Source organism: Eublepharis macularius, chromosome 11, assembly GCF_028583425.1.
Source record: "Eublepharis macularius isolate TG4126 chromosome 11, MPM_Emac_v1.0, whole genome shotgun sequence".
Classification (NCBI taxonomy): Eukaryota; Metazoa; Chordata; class Lepidosauria; order Squamata; family Eublepharidae; genus Eublepharis; species Eublepharis macularius.
Window position 1 is genome coordinate 32,424,849 of NC_072800.1, and position 19,833 is coordinate 32,444,681.

General features: G+C 41.8%; 1 protein-coding gene across 1 annotated transcript in view; it reads left to right on the forward strand.

Moving 5' to 3' along the window:
• ULK4 (unc-51 like kinase 4) overlaps positions 1-19,833 on the forward strand; it is a 259,528-nt gene that overhangs the window by 79,149 nt on the left and 160,546 nt on the right. Inside the window, exons 28-30 of the mRNA XM_054992150.1 lie at positions 3,760-3,811; positions 3,901-4,042; positions 8,322-8,414. Coding sequence (XP_054848125.1) covers positions 3,760-3,811; positions 3,901-4,042; positions 8,322-8,414 — 287 coding nt within the window. The remainder of the gene's footprint in view (positions 1-3,759; positions 3,812-3,900; positions 4,043-8,321; positions 8,415-19,833) is intronic.

Consider the following 19,833-nt stretch of genomic DNA (forward strand, 5'->3'; position numbering starts at 1 on the left):
CCACTTACCTGGCCCTTTAAAGATCCCTTTAAACTATCAGCTGGCAGGCGGCAGGGGGGGATTCTCCCTGCCGCCTGCCAGCTGATAGGTTAAAGGGTGGGCGCTGCAGGGCTGCTCCCTCTGACACCCGGCAGAAGAAGCCTGGTGGCGCAGACCTTCCCGGTGCGAAAGGGAGGGAAAATTTCCTCTCTCTCTCACCGGGAGGGCATGCGTGCTGGACTGTTTCTCCCTGGTGTCAAAGAAACAGGGAAAAACTCCCTGTCTCTTTGACATTGGAGAGAAGCAGCCTGGCGGTGCACACCTTCCTGGTGAGAGAGAGGGGGGAGATTTCCTCTCTCTCACCGGGAGGGCAAGTGCACTGGGCTGTTTCTCCCCGGTGTCAAAGAGACAGGGAAAAACTCCCTGTCTCTTTGACATAGGGGAGCAGCAGCCTGCGGCTGACAGCAAGCGCCCAGCAGAGGCTCGCAGGCATTTGTCTGCTTTCCCGCTGCCACTGTCATCTGCCACAGACGGGGCCGGGGAACTCTCTGGCCCCATCTATGGTGGCTGACAGTGAGTGCCCAGCGGGGGCTCGCAGGCATTTGCCTGCGTTCCCGCCACCGCTGTCATCTGCCGCAGACGGGGCCAGGGAAGTCTCCAGCCCCGTCCGCTGCAGTTGACAGCGAGCGTCCGGCGGGAGCTCGGAGGCATGCATTACTGCCTCCGCTGTCATCTTCTACTGCTTGCAGCGGCAGGGAAACGGGCATTTAAACCCGAAGCTTCCCAAAGCATTACAAATGCTTCGGGAAGCTTTGCTTCAGGATTTCCTAATCTGGCCCCAATTCGGAAATCCCTAAGCTTTCTGGATCGGGTCCAATTCGGGTATTTTACCCGAATCGGATTCCTGAAGCGCACGCTCCTAGAAGATACCACCCTATATTAGAATGAATAATGGTCACTAGTGTAGCTGACTTTAAAGCGGGATTAGACAATGTAATGAAAGATGGATCTGTCAATGGATGCTAGCCATGATGATTGAATGTTGAGACACTAACCCTCAATATCAGCAACAAGGCATCAAGAACAGTGGAAGGACTTGGCTTTTGTGCCTTGCTGATAGGCCTTCTGAGGGCAATTGGATTGTCCGTTACGTGGAAATGGATGCTGAACTAGACACACCATTTGTTGGATCCAGCACGGTCACCTTTACATCGTTAGATACCTGGCACAGATTTATTATTTACAGGCAACTTGAGGGTCTTCTTCTTTGCCTATTCACTATTTATGTTAGGATGAACAGAATGTCAATGTATATCATAAATTCAATGAAATCCCAATCCATTAAAGAGGCAGCATTAGACATGGGCACGAATCAAAATATGAAGCAAATTTCATCATGAAACGGGTCATTTCGTGTGTCGCGAAACAGCGTTTTGTAGGGACATGGTTATCACAAAATTATCACGAAATTCACGACTTTTTGGCCTGTTTCATTAGCTTCATGAACTATTTGTAATTTCAGACAGGCTGGCGCTGATCCATTGAGTCTCTAGGCAATAATGGGCCAAGACCTTTTGTTGCCATTGGAAACCGCAATCATAGTCCACTTACCCTTGATTGGCAGCTCTCCTAGCCATCTGAAGAGCTTCCATTCTGCCCTATACAGCCAGGCACTGGGGGTCAATCCCCTAGGCAACCAAGGAGGTGGGCCTTTTGTAGCCTTGGGCACACCAATCTCACCCCTTCAAACCCTGTTAGGCAGGTCTGTCAGCCAACCACAGACCTCCTGATCTATGTCAGTACTAACATTAAGGAGAATGTTTATAAAATGATATATAGGTGGTACTTGACGCCTAAAAAAATAGCGTATGGAAATGCTAAGATGTCAGATAAATGTTGGAAATGTAAAAATCATGAAGGATCATTGTATCATATGTGGTGGACTTGTGAGGTGGCTAAACAGTATTGGGGAGATATTTTAGAAGTGATGAATGAAATTTTGCAGACATTGCTGGGATTGGAGTGGGAGAGTGTGTGCAAGAATTTGGAATTGTGCTTTTGGCTGCAGCTGCTTTAAAGAGACTGAAAGAAGCCTCTTATTTCCAGCTCTTGGCCATGCTGTGAGAAGGTCTTTGGGTGAGGGTGCCTTTTTTCCTCCACCTCAACCCACCTCTCACTCTGTCTTCCCGGCTCAGCTCCACCATAGGTTCTCCTTCATCCTCCTCTGGTCCCCGTTTCAGTCATGCACTCTGGCAGCACTTCCCTTCCCACCCTTCCCGATTAAATTATTGCAAACTGGGAGGGGGGGTGAAGGAGAGCCTGCTGAAGTCTCCCTGCGAGTTTAGCATCTCTAGGTATGACGGGGGGGGGGGGGGTGTTGAAATGCCCTGACAAATCACGAAACTAACCAATCATTTCGGCAAATGTCAATTTTGTGAAGTTTTGCGATTTGCAATTCATGATAACGAGGAAACACGAAACCCTCGCTTCGGGCTTTTTCTGTTTCGTGCCCATGTATAGGCATCATATTCTGGAGATGCAATGGGATGCAATGGGAGTATGGAAACATTGGCCATTTCCACAAGGATTAACTGCCTTGGGTTCAGTGTTATTGGGAAGCAGTTTTTTCCTGCTTCTCAACAGCAGCATCATTCATGTACCTTCTGGGGTCTTCCCAGCTTTTCTATAATCTTTCTCAAATCTGCTTTGCTGTAAAATGTTGAGAAAGATAACAGTAAAGTCTGGATGATTGCCATGTATATGGGAAAGTTTTGAGTTTTCTGCCCTCTGGCAGTCATTTTCCCTGACACTGTCCCCACAGTAACCATTTTGTCCCCCCACCACTCAGGGGCTTTAAAAAAAACTCAGCAATTGAATATCATTATATCAGTGTAACAATATGTTCAGCAGGTTCTCTGAATTCTCAATTTTCACATTTTTAAAAAAGTAAATCTATAACCTCTTCCATGGTGAAGACAAAGGGAGAGATATCTCAGCAGTGGAAGGGGCTAGAGACTGACTTTTTTAAAGATGAAACTTGAAAATTCAGAGAACCCATTACACTTATTGTTATAGCGTTATATCAATATAATGATATTCAATTGATTTTTTTTTTACATTGAAAAAGCCCCAGTGGCTGTGGGAGTAGGGCTAGCTGCTGCAGGTGGAATGGAGGCAGGGAAACTTCGGGGAAACTGCCATGTGGAAACCCTTTTGCTGCTGAGCTGTATCAGCAGCCACACCAACAGTAAGGAAACCACACAAACCGATTTCCATGTGGAAACTACCGCTATGCTGGCTTTATGTAGATACTATTCCTTCAGATCTAAGCGATCTATTCAGTTTTTAAAATTAGTAAGACTGAACACTTTCTTGACTGGAGCAAAACCTTCTGCTATAATCATTAAATGGATGATAATTCTCAGTGCAGTTTATAATGTGCCTCTGAAGCATATTTCCTCCTTTGTATAATGCAGAATTAGCATTAACATAGATTTTACTTGTATCTTTTTTCTTATCTAATATTCTGTGCCAATCATATAGTAAGTCTGATGGTTAGATACCAGTGACAGTGTTTTAGTTAAACTAATGAAACATATTATCCATGTGTAGACAATTTACTTGAAGTTGATATGTCCTTACACAAGTTTATGAATGAAAATATATTTGAATTATTCGGCTGTTAGATTATAGGCTGTAGTTGGGAAGATTGCACTATATATGATTTCTATTTTTATTTTTGAATAATTTAAACCAGATCTTTATTTTGCTGTTCTGTAGGTTATGGATTACATCCTTCCACCCTTAGTTTCTTTGATCTCCAGTCAAAATGGTAAATATATGGCCACATCAACTAAAATACCCATTTTGCTTTAATTAGAAATCAGTGCGGTCACATTCTTGGCACATTGATTTTTCTAGTGGAATGGAGACTCTTCAGCTTGCGGTTGCTCTCAGAAACCACATCACTGCTTGTGAGCCACGAGGTCATGGCTGAAGAGAAAGAGAACCTTAACTCAAACAACAAACTTCTGTCTCTCATTAGAGACTCGTTGCTGCCTCAGTAAGTACAGAACAGTTTTTTCTAATGAAAACTAATTCTGTAATCAATCTGTTTTGTCTGCTTGTTTTGAAAAATGCTGTTAGATATAAATGACAAGCGTAAGGTAGTCGTAATTAATGATGAGCACAGTTACACATTCTTCTGCCAGATGTCTCAGAACAAGAGTTTTATATCGTCCTTCGCCATATGCATTGTAGAGGTTGACCAGCTGCAGGACACCACCATTTGCACAGCAGCTTTATAGTCTTCTGGTTCCTCCTGAAGAGAAGCAAGGTCTTGCCTTAATTATTTGGCTGCTGTTTTTGTTGGATTTCTTTCTGCCTTTCCGGCTGCAATAAAACCAGTTTGGTCATAATCAGTCCACTCTCTCTAGAGATTGTATGTTTAGTAAATGCTTTCCCTAAAAAATGAAGGCAGGATCAAGGAAAATTAGGCCTCTTGGTTGAATCCAGTAATATTCATAGAAGAGCAATGGGGCTAAAAGCACTTTCAGGGAGGGACAGAGCAGGAAAAAGCAATTTTTTAAATAAACAAAGCAAGGTAGAAGTTGAAGGGGGTTTGGTTGAGGCATGTAAGAGGAAGAGGAGACAAATGTTAAGATTTGTGTGATCTAGTTAGAAAGCATAGAATGGGCAGTGAGGAAGTTGATCATTCCATAGGGGCCCTACATACTTAACATGTTTCCTCTGTAGATAATTTCTATGCAGGAAACCCATGTATGTTATCAGTTTTGAAGCATGGCATGAACTTGTATGCTTTTACCACAAGGACACCAGCTAGAAAGTTAATGACTACTAATTTTATCTCTTACAAACATGGCATTCTGGCTAAGCCTGCAATTCTGTGTATACTTACTTCAGAGTAATGGAGTTGAGTAGTACGTCTCCAAACACATATGCATGGGATTGGGCTTTAAGAGTCGAAGATGATTTTTATTTGTCATCTTAATTCTGAGTATGAAAATGTTTCTTGCTTATATATAATTTGCTGAAATTTGAAGTGCTAAAACATGGGGAAATATACATCAATTGCAGGATTGTAAGATTGCTTTCATAGATAAAGACTGACATTTATATATGGAATTTAATTGATATTTATTATTTTTGGTAGAAATCAGAAATGTGGCTACACTACTGAGAACATTCCATCAGCAAGCCACAACTAGAACACCTTTTTGACTTGGTTCTAGCCTGTTGTAGAAACAGATAATTATGAGATTATGGTGATGATGACCTTTTTCTTTTCTTTTTTAAAAAGCTAATCCTTCACTATGCTAAATCTTATTCATAGCTTGGTTTGAAAAAATGTTTAGCATTTTGAGCTTTACCATATTTGGAGTAAGTTGGTGAATTAGTTGCTTGAAGAAATGAGCTTTGGGATTTACCTAGCAACATTTGGTGGTTTCTATCTGGATACCTGGACAGTCCAGGTGAACCCGATCTCAGAAGCTTAGTAGGGTCAGCCTTGGTTAGTAATTGGATGGGAGACTTCCAATGAAGACCAGGGTTGCAGAGGCAGGCAATGGCAAACCTCTGTTAGCCTTTTGCCATGAAAACCCCACCAGAGGTTGACATAAGTGAGCTATGACTTGAAGGAACTCTCCACCACCATCTGCAGGTATAACCAGGAAACCAAATTTTCCTTAACCCTTGTTTCTTTCACTTTGTAAAAGTGAGAAGTGTTCACCATAGTTCTTCCTTAGGATATTTAAGATGCTCAGTCCTGCCCATACCATTTAGGACATGGACAATAAAGAATTAGTTGTTTGATACGGACAAAATATGTATTAAGCACTATGTTACCAGATTTCACAGTACATAAAGGAGTTGAAAAATTTGTATAGTCCAGGTAGATAAAATAGTTTTGGGGGTGAAAGTGAAACCTCCAAAAAAAACACTAGTGTATCAACCACAATATTTTCTAGCTCTGTGAAGAAACTATTAAGAGAAAGCAAGATGCTGCAAACGTGTTATCTTTCTAGGGCTGTGCTGTTTGGGTTTTGCTTCAGGTAAAGTTACCCGAAGTGGACCCGATTTGGCAAGCCTCAGCATTTCTGAAGCGGGGCCAGCATGCTGGCCCCGCTTCGGGAATGCCAAAGCTAAGCTTACCAAAGTGATTTGGGTCGCTTTGGTAAGCTTCGGGGCTTGTTTAAAGGGCCCCGTCGCTGCTTGTAAGCAGAGGCACCCGGAGCTTGTAAGCAGAGGCCGGAGCTGCTGCCTCTGGCCCTTCCTGCCCTTCAAATGGCCACGGCGTGCTGGTGCCACGGCGGCCATTTGAGGGGCAGGAAGGGCCAGAGGAGGCGGCTCCAGCCTTCCCCACCACCCCGCAGGCTCGGGTGGCGGCAGAAGAGCCTGCTGGCTCCAGGCTGCGCTGCCTTGTGCTGCCTCTGCCACTGTCGTGGTAGCAGTAGCCCGCCACCCAGCTGATAACCCTCCCGCCGTCAGGTAAGTCGGTGGGGATTGGAGGGGTCTCCCCAGGGTTGGGTGGGGGTGGAAGGGTCTCCCCAGGGGGGTGGGGGTTAGAGGGGTTGTCCCAGGGAGGGTGGGGTGGTGGTGGTGGTGGTGGGGAGTTCCCCCCCCTCGCTTCAGTATGCTCCGAATCTTCACGGAGCATACCAAAGCGATTCCCGAAACCCGAATCGCCGCTTCGCATTTGGGGGTATCCCAAATCGGGGTATCCCAAATTGGTTATCCCGGGTATCCCGAATATAGCCACCCGTGCACAGCCCTATATCTTTCTCCTTGATAATTCTCCTTTCCCCTTCTGAAGGGCATTTATTTGGCCTATTAGAAATCTGATATTGCCACCCTCTTTCTACTGGATAGTTTTTATTTATTCTGTTGATATTTGTGTTAACATTTTTTGTTCTTTTCATGTATATTTTATTGTTAACTAATGTTACTATAAGCTACTTGAAGAGCTGTCCTGGAAAGTAACCTAGGGACAGTAATAAAACCTAATGGAATCACTATATTCCATTTGGGCGGAGAGGGGTGGCAAAGTTTAGCTGGAATATGACATGGTAGAATACAGGGAGACCTGAAGTTTGAAAAGCAGGAAGGAGAAGTTAATTTTGGTAGAAATTGTTGTCTTCTATTGTGTTGCTTTTGGAGAAGTGTGAAAACAACAGAGAATGACCAATTTACCAAACATAAAACAAAGAAAACAATAAAGGTTGAGATCTTCTCTATCTTGAGGGAACAAGATATTTAGAGATGCTTCCTAGCTTGTAAAGGACACAGCAGAATGAATAAAGGGGAAGGTTGCTGTTAAGGCAAGCATCATGACATCTAATTACACAGTATACTGCTGCTAAGCATCAAGCCCCTGCCAACGGGAAAGCAAGAACAAGGAAATTGAGCGATTCCGCTTGCATAGCAGCTCAAAAACATCATAAAAACCAAGGAGGTGGTCACATGTGTGCAATATTTAACTTGTTCTTTCCAGTTCAAAGCTTCTAATCCTTGAGAGAATCAACAAATACTTTCTCCTGTGTCCTCCTGCAGCCTAGAGAATAAGTGAACCAGTCAACCTGCTTTAATGGTTCACTCACAAACAGCTTTCTTTTTTAAATGATGTAATATTTTATGGAGTTACAAGTTCTTCTGTAATCCATAACAAAAAAATATTGCTAGATTTTGTGTGACTTGAGTAGAACTCCTTGAATGTAAAACTGCATTACAGCAAACAAATGAAATGAAGAAGTTTGCAGCAGCAGTTTCCTAACTTATCCCACTGATTGCTGAACAAGTACTTTTGCACTGGCTCTGTAAAGCAATGAAGCAGTCTCTCAGTGGCCAAACTTTGCTGTCTTCTCCCTCTCTAACTGGTTGATGTAAAGAATGCTATATTTAAAAATTGTGGGATTCAGAAATAGCAACATGTCTGTGCCCCTGAAGGCTATATCACGGCAACAAGGCTATTCTCCTTCTTCCCCTTTTCAAAAATGTGTGACAGCTGAAAAAACATGCTGCTATTTTTGTGCTATATCACTACATAAGGGGATAATGCTGTTGTTTCAAGCATTGATGATGGCTGTAGAAAAGGAAAGAACATGATGCTGGCATTGAACTTGCCATAATATACAGAGCACTAAGACAAAGTGGTGGTGCTTTTGGTAATGTAATCGTTAATTAAATTTACCACATACTTCATCATTTGGCATATGGATCTTTTAGAAAATTAGAGAGGTGAACTTACATATTTATGTTAGCATGATTTCATTATTTTCTTGGGAAACTGTCACTAAAATACTTGCATTTTTTTTCTTTTGCACTAGATTTGAACAGATTTTAATGGCTCCTGATCCAGTACCAGCTTATGCTTTGAAACTATTAGTTGCCTTGACTGAATATAATCCTACTATTATAAGGTAACGTGTTCCTTCATTCCTTTTGAGCACTGAATTCACAGACTGCCTAGTACTTAGTTCACAGAAAGATAAGCCACCTTGAGCTTGAGAGAGTCAATATACCAATATTTAAAATAAACAAGTAAGAGGATTGTGCTAACCTGGTGGAATTCTTTACTGTTTTCCCCCTTTGATCAGCAGACCCCCCAATAGGATCTTGTCAATGGCTTTTAAAGAATTTCCACTATTTTTGTCTCTTTCAAAAGGAGTTTACTATGTACCATAGGGGGCTGCTATTCAAGAGAAACAAGCCAGAAGCCCTATTGGACTGAGTTTCACAGATCTTTGTACCTCCATCCAGTTCCTCTTATATTCATTATTCAGTTAGCCAGTAGTGATTAGGGTGTTGGACTACTAAAAAAATTGAGATGATTGTTCATATATGATAACCTGTATTGATATTCATTCAAGAGTATTACTGTATTAAACTGAAATACCAGACAGGAAGTATTTCCTGAAACCAAACCTCCATATATGTTTTTGTTCTGAACTGTATGAGCTACAGTCTCTCTTTTTTCTTGTTTATAACATATTAAGGCATAATACCCAAAATAATGCATTCCAGTAAACAGTCATCACAATCAACTTTAAACCAAGCTTTAAATAATCTATTTCTCATGAGTGAAAAAAGCACTTATAATAACTCTGCTTATAATAACTAAGTGTAACCAACACTCCTCTCTACCTAAAATTCTTCCTAGGTGTTGTAACACAGTTAATTTTATCATCCTTGTTATATGCCAAATTTCCAGGGCTACAGTCTTTTGTTGCTTTAATTTTTAACTGTTTGTAGTGTGTGAAGTTAATTTTTAAAAGTGTTTTGACTTCATCCCATACCATCTGAAAACAGTGTTAAGATGACAGCAGCCTCATGTTTGCAGATTGGAGAAAATATAGTTTCTTTAAAAATACGGTCTGTGAAAGACCAAAAAAGACTATAGAGCTTGTAGTGGCTGATCATGAAAGTGGATTGCAAGGGAAATCATTTAGTGGTCATCTTGATGTGCCCACTGATCACCTTTAGTTAACATAGGAGATGGCGCTTTCTAATTCACCTGGAAGTGGACTGTATTTTCTGTTGCAAGTAGCTTCTATTGACATCATGCCCAATTTTATGCAGGTTTTACACCTGCTCCTCCCTGTTCAAGGTGTTGTTGTTGTTATAGTACTACCATTAAATAGTGTTGTTAGAGCATAGACCATCTGTATGCAAACGTTTGCTGGTTTATTAGTTGTTGTAGATTTTCCAGGCTGTTTCAGTCTAAAGATACAATATATAGTCAAAACTATTTAGATCCGAAAATTAAATCCCCCCCTCCACAAAAAAATCCTTGGGAAAAATACATACACAAATGGAGATTTTTGAGAAATTATATATGGCTGTAAGAGAGGAAGATTTTACTCCCTTTACCATTACCATGCCCTTCAGTGGGCTCCCATACTGAGTGAACATGATTCCTCATCTCACCTCCCCCCACCCCAATCCTTACTTTCTCTAGTGAGTGGAGATATAAATGGAAGTACTGTTAACAATGAATCAAAAGTTTCTGTGCATAGCTTGATTTCTCTACCTTTTTTTTTTTTTGCAAAGAATTTCTAACTCTGGAGAGATTCTTTCTTGCCCTAGCTGACTTCTCTACCTAATTGGCTTCTCAGTCCTCTGTCAATCAGTCTGAGTTGACAAATAGAATACACATAGACACTCAAGTCCAGCCTTGTGTGTAGAATTTCTTTATAATTAGTGTCAATACTGGGCAAGCATGTGATATAGTAAGTTGAGGATTCATAATTAATAGTGTGCAAACAGATGAGTCTATTAGTATATCCATCTGTGCTAATGATTGCCTTTGTCTTTCCAAAGTAATGGTGCCAGTAACAATTTAGATAGCGATTATTTATTTCTAGGTACTTGAAATTGCTAGGATTGTTCTTTGCTCAGCTGTGCTAACTTAGACATTTGTTCATTTTGGTGGTTATTAGAATAGGTTTGTCCAGCCAGTCAAGATAATCTCTTTTGGAGTGTGAAAAATGAAATTGATGGCTGGTTGCAGAAAAGTGGTGTGAATAATTGTGTACTAGAGTAAGAGAAGAGGAACAAACTGATAGTGAGGGGTTTTCCTTCCCATCCAGGAAGAATTTATTGGTACATGAAACAATAGCGGGGGGGGGGGGGCGGGGGGACACAGCCTTACTGCACAACCCAATCTCCTTGGGCTGTCTACATTGAGACCTCAGGCATCTATGCTGCTGCTGTGGCTTTTCTCTGCCCAGTGCAAAGGCAACAAGTGGTGAACTATTGTGCCCTTCTTACCATCAGCATCTCCTGGATGTTATCTTCTGCCTCTTTTCATTTCACTCCAAATACGATTTTCTCTGTTCCAATTCCTTAATTTTCTCTTCAACAATTTTTTTGCTTTTCTAAGAGCTGGTTGTGAATTACTCCTTTAGACTGAAGAATAAATATTCTTCTTACACCTTCATATATTTGTGTCTCATCAGCCAAGGTCATAATCTCTGTGTCTATAAGATGTGCATGTTTCTTTGTCCTGGTTAGCTGATCTGTTTGTATATCTGCAAGTTTCACTTTTTGCTGGGTATTAATGACTTTTGCTTGAAGTTCAGTAAATGCCTTCTTCAGCTCAAGGTCCATGGACGCTGCCGTTTTGCCTTCTCAGTGGAACGGATAGTGGCAGTTGTGTGCATTTGTGTGTGTGTGTAATGTGTGTGTTATAAATTCAGTCCTTGGGCTTCATTTTTTTCCTTCTATGTCCAGGAGTGACACCACTGCATACCCTGGACTTGGCCCCCATGGAACCACCAACTGCTCAAAGATGCGTCTGCAGCACCCTCAACTCGCCACCAGCCTCTGTCAAGAGGCCACACCACAAAGATCAGCCCAGCACTAGGCAGCCATGCTGCCTGGTCATGAGGCAATCTTGTGGCTGAAGCATGGACCATGTGGCTGGCTGGGGGTGACAGGAGGGGCTGAGTCCTACTTGGCTTCCATGCCAACCCTGAGGATTGCAGGAGAGCTGGCTGCTCTCACACCCCATGCTGCTCTAGGCCTTGGAAGGACAATAGGAAGCCAGGATGAGATGAGATGGAGCTTACTCTCCTTCCAGTCTCAGCCCTAGAGGTCACAGGAGGTGAGAACAGGCAGATGCAGGGGTGGAATTTCCCCCAGGTGGTGCTCCAGGCTCTGGATCTTGGATGGCCCACACCTCAGGGGCAGGCGTAGGAGGATGGACTTGAGGATGGTAGAGGGAATAAAATAAAGGAGGCTCTGAGAACCAGGCCCTAGAGGAGAACAGAAGAGCTGCAGCTAGAAGCTGAGAAAGAGAGAGAAGCAGTCCTCCGGGAAGCAATGTGGCTCGGAATGATGCAACCCATATCTGAGGCCCGAGAGCCCTCTGGGGAGGGTAGCCAGGATGGCAAATGGTTGAGGGATGTACCCCATACACCCTGAGGGCTTACATTCTGGTATAAAATACAGTCTTACTGAGGGAATTTTTAACATATTCATAGCTTCACTGCAGACAAAGAAAAACACCCTAGAATAGTATAAATGTCATTCCAGTTTTCTACTCAGTATTCTAACTTAGCACTGGGCACATTGAAAAAGACTGGAAGAAAAGGGCCTAGGAAGAAGATGTGATAGGACAGAGCACATAAAAATGAATTTATCAGTTAAAGAGTTAATTGACTTGGCTTGAGCCATCTTGTAGGTGTCCCTTCCCCATTCATTTTTGGCAATCAAGACAAAATCTGCTTGTACATTTTCCCTTGTATCTGGTGGATACAGGGCCTGCAGACACCGTTTTCTGTGCCCACTGACAACTTTTGGTTCACCCCCAGACACTTTTTGAAGCACCTGCCGAGGCTTTTCAGGAAGTGGGTGTGGCCAGATGGGGCTTGTGCCAAGTAGGGCTCATTCTGCTTGAATGTCTGCAGCTGTAGCAGGAGGATCTTATTTGCCTGAAATAAGCTATCCTCCTAGGCCTTAGAAATGGTCTTCCTTGTTCAGCCTGTGGGGAGAGGGGGCCTGGATAGTAAAGTCCCTTTCCCCATGTCAAGCCTGCTGTTCCAAGCTGCAGCCTAGATGGAGAAGAACATGGCCAGAATGTTCAGGGAAAAGAAAAGCTATTCCTGCTCAAGCCTATTTCCCTGAGTTCTTGTCTGTACTGTTCCTGCCCTGGGAGGAAAGCAATCAAAGTAAAGCTCTTCCACCACACTTCAAGCCAGCCAGAATCCTTTCCTCCTGAGTAACTCTTTCTCTCTCTCTCTCTTGAGAAAGAGTCTGCTGGGCTTGTAGGGGAGGGAAGCCCTTCTCCCCCACAAAGCCAGCCAGTACCAAAGTTCCCTTCATCAGATTTAAAGCTCATACTTTGGAAATCTAGTTGGTTTCTCAGGTGCTACTGGATTCAAATTTGGCTCTTCAGCTGCAGACCAACATGGCTACCCATCTGAAACTCTTGACATCAGGTTATAATGAAAGGAGAAAAAGGGGTTTTTTTAAAGAAAGAAGGTCTACTTGCAGTCATCTTTAGATTTACGTGCAAATTAACAGTATTCTTATTTCGAGCAAGTTTGCTAATTGATGGGCTTTGTGTTGATAATGATTATGTGAGTCTCTTTTGTAGTGCTTTAATATTTTGTTCATGTTTATTTTAGGTGAGATATTTTGAATATTGGTAATGGTAATACTTAGTGTAAAAGTCTAATTAAAAAAGCACTGCTGGACTGCACCTAGGGCGTTCTTGTCCAATATTCTTTTTGTTCAGTGTTCCACCGTGAGGCAAGAAGGGTAATGTCAGAACACAATCCCAGAAAAATAATGGGATTTGGTCATGATTATTGATGTATATTCAATTGATTTTAATAGGATTCGGCTACAGCTAAGTGCTTCAGGATCAGAGTTTTTTGTGAGTTATTACCAGTGTTCATTCTTGATCTTTGCTAAGCTCAAGTGTGTTTAGCTTCTACATCTGGATTCAAAATAAAGGGGTGGATGTGTACAGAGAGGATGTGTCATAAATTTTCAAAAATATTGTGTGTGTGTGTGTGTGTGTGTGTGTGTGTGTGTGTGTGTGGAATGTATGGCTCAAGATCGTTGGACAGCCCTGTAAGACCTACATCCATTTATTTTGTTTCAGGATTAGAAAAAGCCTTTGAAAATGGAAAAGGTGACCTTGAAGTTTCTCCATTTGCATTCACATTCACATTGCATTCACATACAATTTTCTCCTTCCTTTCTTACCAGCAGAAAAGATGGGTGTATCTGACCCAGTGCTTAATTTTTCAGAGTGACATATAAGAAAATATTTGTAAAAGTCTGCACTGAAGTATACTGCCTCTGCCCACGGACATTCAGTATCATTTAGTAACTGTGAAAGGTTTCTGCTTCCAAGGAAGACAGCAGTTTTATGCATACTGGTTTTGGAGTATGTTCAATTAAATTCAGAGGGTCCAAGAAATAATGTTTCGTGGACTCAGAAGGCAAGCGTATATGCTTGTTCTGTTCTTCTGCTGTTGCAATTCCCAAAAAACACAACCTTGAAAGACGCTTTGAGACATAACACGGTACCTTGTCAAAGAGATAACCACCTGGTTCTGAGATTTGGAAAAAGATAATCTCTGAAATGAAATCAAAATTTGCCTTGCAACTCTATTACGAGACGCCATACGTGGCTTTGTTCCACTGCATTGTCATTATTAGAGAGGAAGACTAAAATAGAGGATTCCCCTTTTGAAGGGTCCCTTCTTTTTTCGGAGAAGACAGATGATTCTCTAATGCAGATGAAAAAAAATCACCAAACCGAAATCTCTAGGTGTCATCACTTCCCAACAAGCGTTCACTCCTTGACATCGTTTTCAGAGATCACACTCATACCAACAGCCTTATCAGCAGTGGCAAGGAAAGTACCCATCAGTCGTACAGCCAACGCTCATACCCTGCTTCGCAGCATCACTACTCTAAGAGGTCTTCCAAGTTGCAAGGGAAACAGGGTTAACCCCAGTCACCCAAGTCATCCACTCAAGGACAAAAATCCTTGTTCTGACTAGGACGTCAGGGGACCTCCAGCTCTGCTCCTTTTTTGGACAGACTGCATTGCTATGCTACCATTTGGGAGTCTATTACCAATGAGTCATGGGTTATTTCTCTTGTTACTATGGGTTGCAAAGTGTGATTTACAGAAAAACTACCTATTTCTTTACCCCACACATCTTCTGGGGACTGTTCTTTGGAGTTTACAAGTACATGTTTCTGAATTATTACAGAAAGGTGCTATTCATAAAGTTGACTTACATAGGTCTCCATATGGGTTCTACTCCAGATACTTCTTGGTTAAAAAGAATGATGGAGGTTCTAGACCTATCCTCGATTTGAGGGGCCTCAACATGTTTGTCAAAGTGCAAAAGTTCAGAACGCTCACTTTGGCTAATGTAATTCAAATCCTAGAGGCTAATGTGTGGTTTGCCATCGTAGATTTTAAAGAATAATGCTAGAAATAAATAATGCTAATGCTAGATTTAAAAGATGTGTACTTTCACATTGCAATTCACCCAGATCATAAAAGTACCTCTGCTTCATGTGTAAGAATGAGGCTTATGAGTATACTGTTTTACCCTTTGGTCTAGCCTTGGCACCCTGCATATTCACGAAGTGCATGGCTGTCGTCGTTGCTTACCTTCACTCCAAGGATTGTGCTTCGTACTTGTATCTTGACAGTTAACTTTTGGTGGAACCAATGACAGAAGTCCTTTGTGAACACATACAGTTCACCCTTACACAATTTCCCTGTTAGGGTTACTGGTTAATTGGGACAAATCTATCCTGGGCCCTTGTAGGACCATTAAGTTTATTGGGGTTCAACTAGATTCTCTTCAGGGTAGAGCTTTCTTGCCTGCAGATCAGATGCAAAGATTACAGAGTTTGGTTAGATTCTTCCTCTCCAACAAGTATCAAACAGCACTCATGATACACATACTTCTGAGTCTGATGGCGTCCACCACTGCAGTGGTGTTTTTTGCATATCTCCGAATGAGACCTTTACAAAACTAGTTTGTGCATAAATATAGCCCTCAAACCACTAGTCAACAGACCAAACTGTCCATCCGTAGAGCAAACAATACAAAGGTCCCTCTACTGGTGGGCTGTCCCTGCTAATCTATCGCAAGGTTTCACTTCTGGTACCTTTTATGCAGACATTTCTGTCTCCAAAGATGCCTCATTGTTGGGTTGCGGGGGCAGGGGGTCATTGTGGCACACTGTCTGTTCAAGGGACTTGGTCTTCTGCATAGTCGACTATGCATATTAATGTTATTGATCTCAGAGCTACCCGTTATTCCCTAGCTTCTTTTACAGGTACCCTGCGCAACAAGAGGGTTCAGGTCCATACGGACAATACAACAGCATTATATTACCTGAACAAGCAAGGGGGAACGGCATTTTGGGAATGATGCATGCTGAACAACATCCATCCCCATGCCATCCATGTTGCAGGAGAGGCAAACACCAAACACTCTCAGCAGAGTATATCTGGACCAACACAAGTGGTCTCTGCAGATAAAATATCTGCAACCAATTTTCTTACAATGGGGAATTCCTTCAACAGATCTATTGTTCAACAAGAAAGCCCTCAGATTATGTTCCTAGGCAGGGCTGGAACCAGGTTCACTGGGGGATGCGTTCCAAATTCTCACGCCCTTTTTTACACCTTTCCTCCATTCCTTTTGTTAACCAAAGTCCTCTGCAGAATCAGGATCTCTCACACTTACTGCATCCTAGTCGTTCCTTTCTGGCCCTGACAGGAATGGTTCTCAACTCTTCAGTCTATGGCCCAAGGTCGTCTGATATGCCTGCCTCTGATCCCAGACGTGTTATGCAGGGGGGAAGCATGGCACCACAACGTTGCCACCCTAAGGTTGACAGCTTGGCTACTCAACTCTCCACTTTAGGTTTTTCTGAGGATGTGACTCAGATTATTTTGAATGCACAGAAACTCCCCACCAGAGTTTCTTACACCCAGAAATGGAATTGGTTTTCACACTGGTTACAGCACACAGGGTTTTCTCCATTCTCCTATCCATTATCATGGATTCTGGATTACCTAATAACACTGCACAAAACAGGGTTGTCAGTCACCACCAGTATAAAGGTTCATATTGGTGCTATCTCAGCCTTTCATGAAAGGGTGGATGGCAAGACTGTTTTCTCCCACCACATCTCCAAGCTGTTTCTTAAAGACTTATTAAAAACATTTCCTGCTACGATCCCACCAGTCCCTCAGTTTGCCTTTGGTGCTCTCCCAATTAATATTATTGCCCTTTGAGCCCCTGGCATCTTGCCCTATTTCCCTGTTAACAATTACAGTAGTCATTGCCATTACTTCAACTAGACGGGTAGGGGAAATCGCAGCTTTTCTGATTGACTCCCCATTCTTGCAAATTTTTCCTGAGATAGTTGTGTTGCACACCAGTATTGAGTTTCTACTCAAGGTGGTGCCCAAATTCCACTTACAGCAAAAAGTTGTGTTGCCAGTATTGTTCCTAATCCAACATCAGATGCTGAAAAGTCATTACACATGTTGGATATCAAGATGTCTTTATTGTACTAATTGCAATGAACAAAATAATTTAGAAAGTCAAAGTCATTGTTTGTCTGTTAGGCTGTCTCTTATAAAGGACATTTGGCATCCTTCCAGACTTTGTCAAGATGGATTGTTTCAACCGTTAAACTGTGTTACAGAAAAGCTGGGGTGAATTGTCCTTTATTGGTTAAAGCACATTCCACTCAAGCTCAGGCTGCCTCTGCTGCCTTCATCCAAGGTGTCCCTCTACAAGACGTGTGTCAAGCCACAACCTGGTCTTTGTCCCACACGTTTATCAAACATTACTCTGGATACAAATGCAAGACATAATTCAGCAGTGGGAAAGGCTGTACTTCAGTCGTTGTTTGCTTGATCACTCACACCCTCCTCCATTGGTGAGTAGCTCGCTATACTCCCAATGTGGGGCTGCACAGAAGGACGATGACGAAAAACAGTGTGGCACTTACCTGTAATTGTTCGTCGAGTATCTTCTGTACAGACACACATTCCCTTCCTCCTGCCTGCTGTGAGTGTTATTTAACAGTATTGCCTCTCCAGTGGCTCAGGTGAATATGGCGGCGCTTGCGCTAGCAACTGTGTTTTTGGCGAGAACGCTGCTGCGCATGCACAGTAAGGGCAAGCGCCCCCGCTTAAAAGTTTATAAGCTAGAAAAATCTTTCCACGGCAGGCCTGAGTGTGTGCATTCACAATATGTGTCTGCACAGAAGATATTCAACAAACAACAGTTATAGGTAAGTGCAACACTGTTTTTTCTGTGGCAGCTGTCAGCACAGCATTTGTTTTATTCTCTCTCACCCCTCTTTCCCAGTGTGTTTCTTAATTACCTATCTTCTTCTCTCTCTCTGTGTGGTTCCACCTCCTGTGGTGGCCTTTTTGTGGTTACTCCTACCACCCTGTGTCAGAATTGCAAAGGTGCGCATAGGCTCAAAAGGGCTGAAGACTCCTGTTGTAAGGTAAAGTTAAAGTGTGAGATCAAGTCACAACCAACTCATGGCAACTCCTCCTTTGCTAGTCTGGGGTACTAAGTAATTAAGTACTGCTCCTCATGGGGTTTTAAGTCAAGAGATGAGCAGAGGTGATTTGCCATTTCGTTTATCTGCATAGCGGCCCCAGTCTTCCTTGATGGTCTCCCATCCAAGTAACAACCCTGCTTAGCTTGCAAGCTCCAATAATATGAGGCTAGTCTGAGCTTTTAGGGCTGTTATATTTTTTACCAGGAGAAGTACTGGAGGGCACCCTATTGGGGAAACTTGATAAAAAACCTCCTATAGGATATGGCCCTTTTCAGGGTGCTTTTACTGTCCTGGGAAAAGTTCTAATAACATCAGGATACTTTGAGAACAAGAAAAAAAATCTGCTTTTCCTCTGTTAGATATCCCTCAAACAGTTCTCTCCATCTCTGGTGTTTTGGGAATCTTCATTGTATATATGGAGAGGTTTGTCTTGAAGATGATGGTCTGCTGGTTGGTAGCTTCCATTTTTCTTGATAAATGGCATTGGGATATATATATGTGGCATGTGATTTTTTCCCTATAACATTTTACATTTTCAAATGAGTGCAAATACTTCCTTCATCCACTACAATTTTACCATAACAATTGCCTTGCCTTGTAAATAGATGAAAGTTAACTAGAAAATGGCTTGGGTAGCTTCACAAGTAAGCAATTTTAATACAGTAAATGTAGTACTTAACTGCATAGTTCATTAATCTTATTTATGCCATTAGATGGTTTTATTTATTGTGCAAATAGAATGTTAATTCTCTTACCATTCATAAACTATCAATTTGTACATTTCATAATTTACACTCAGTAATGGAGGTATTGAGGCTTACTTCTGGAAGCTATAGCCATATCTATTTAGGAAAATTGATAAAGAGTATCCACCAAAATACTTTTTGTAATGACCAATTTACTGTTTCATCATAAAGCACCCCCAACCCCATTTGCTCTATTTAGAAGTTTCCAACAACTTTTGGCAAGCACTCTGACAAATTATATAAAACATTTTTCCAAGTCTCCTCAGTAATGACTTGTGAACATGATGGTCCATCATGAGAAAATCTATTGTAAAAATAACTTAAAGCTGGTTACAAAGAGTCCGAACTTTCAAGCCTTTAGAAAATTTCCAACATTTCTGTTTTATCAAGAACAACTGTATACATACATTTTGCTAGGAAATGTTTTGCTATGGGTTTGCTGATCGTTGATTTTTTATATATATATTGCATGTTTTAATATGGTTGGAAGCCTTGCTTTTTGGGAGATAGCAAAACTGAGCTTAAAACCTTGGCAAGTCCCAACCATTTTTTCTGGCAAAACATATTTTCAGGTATTGATATATGAGCAAGTATATTCAGATATCAATTTATTTCAAGCTGGGTGTTCTTTGTGGGGGGCAACAGAATTAATATGCTATCATAGGAAGAAGATCAAAAATCTCATTATTACTTTAAGCTTTAAAGCAATAAAAAGTCTTAAACTCTTGTAAAGGAATCAGTTCAGCAAAGTCCTTTTTTAGTGTCTGTGATAACTAGAGAGCCTTGAAATATGGGATTTTAAGGTATCTGATAAAATGGAAGAATCAGTAAAAAATAAAATTTGACACATAAAGGTGAGACTTATCTAAAATCAACATTATGAACTATGCATTGTGACACAGCTATATGTTTGTTTGATTAATTAATACATTGATGATGTCAAAACATTACCAGTTACGGAAACATACAGTTCAGAAAGTGGCTTGTATTTTACAGTTCTCCTTAGCAA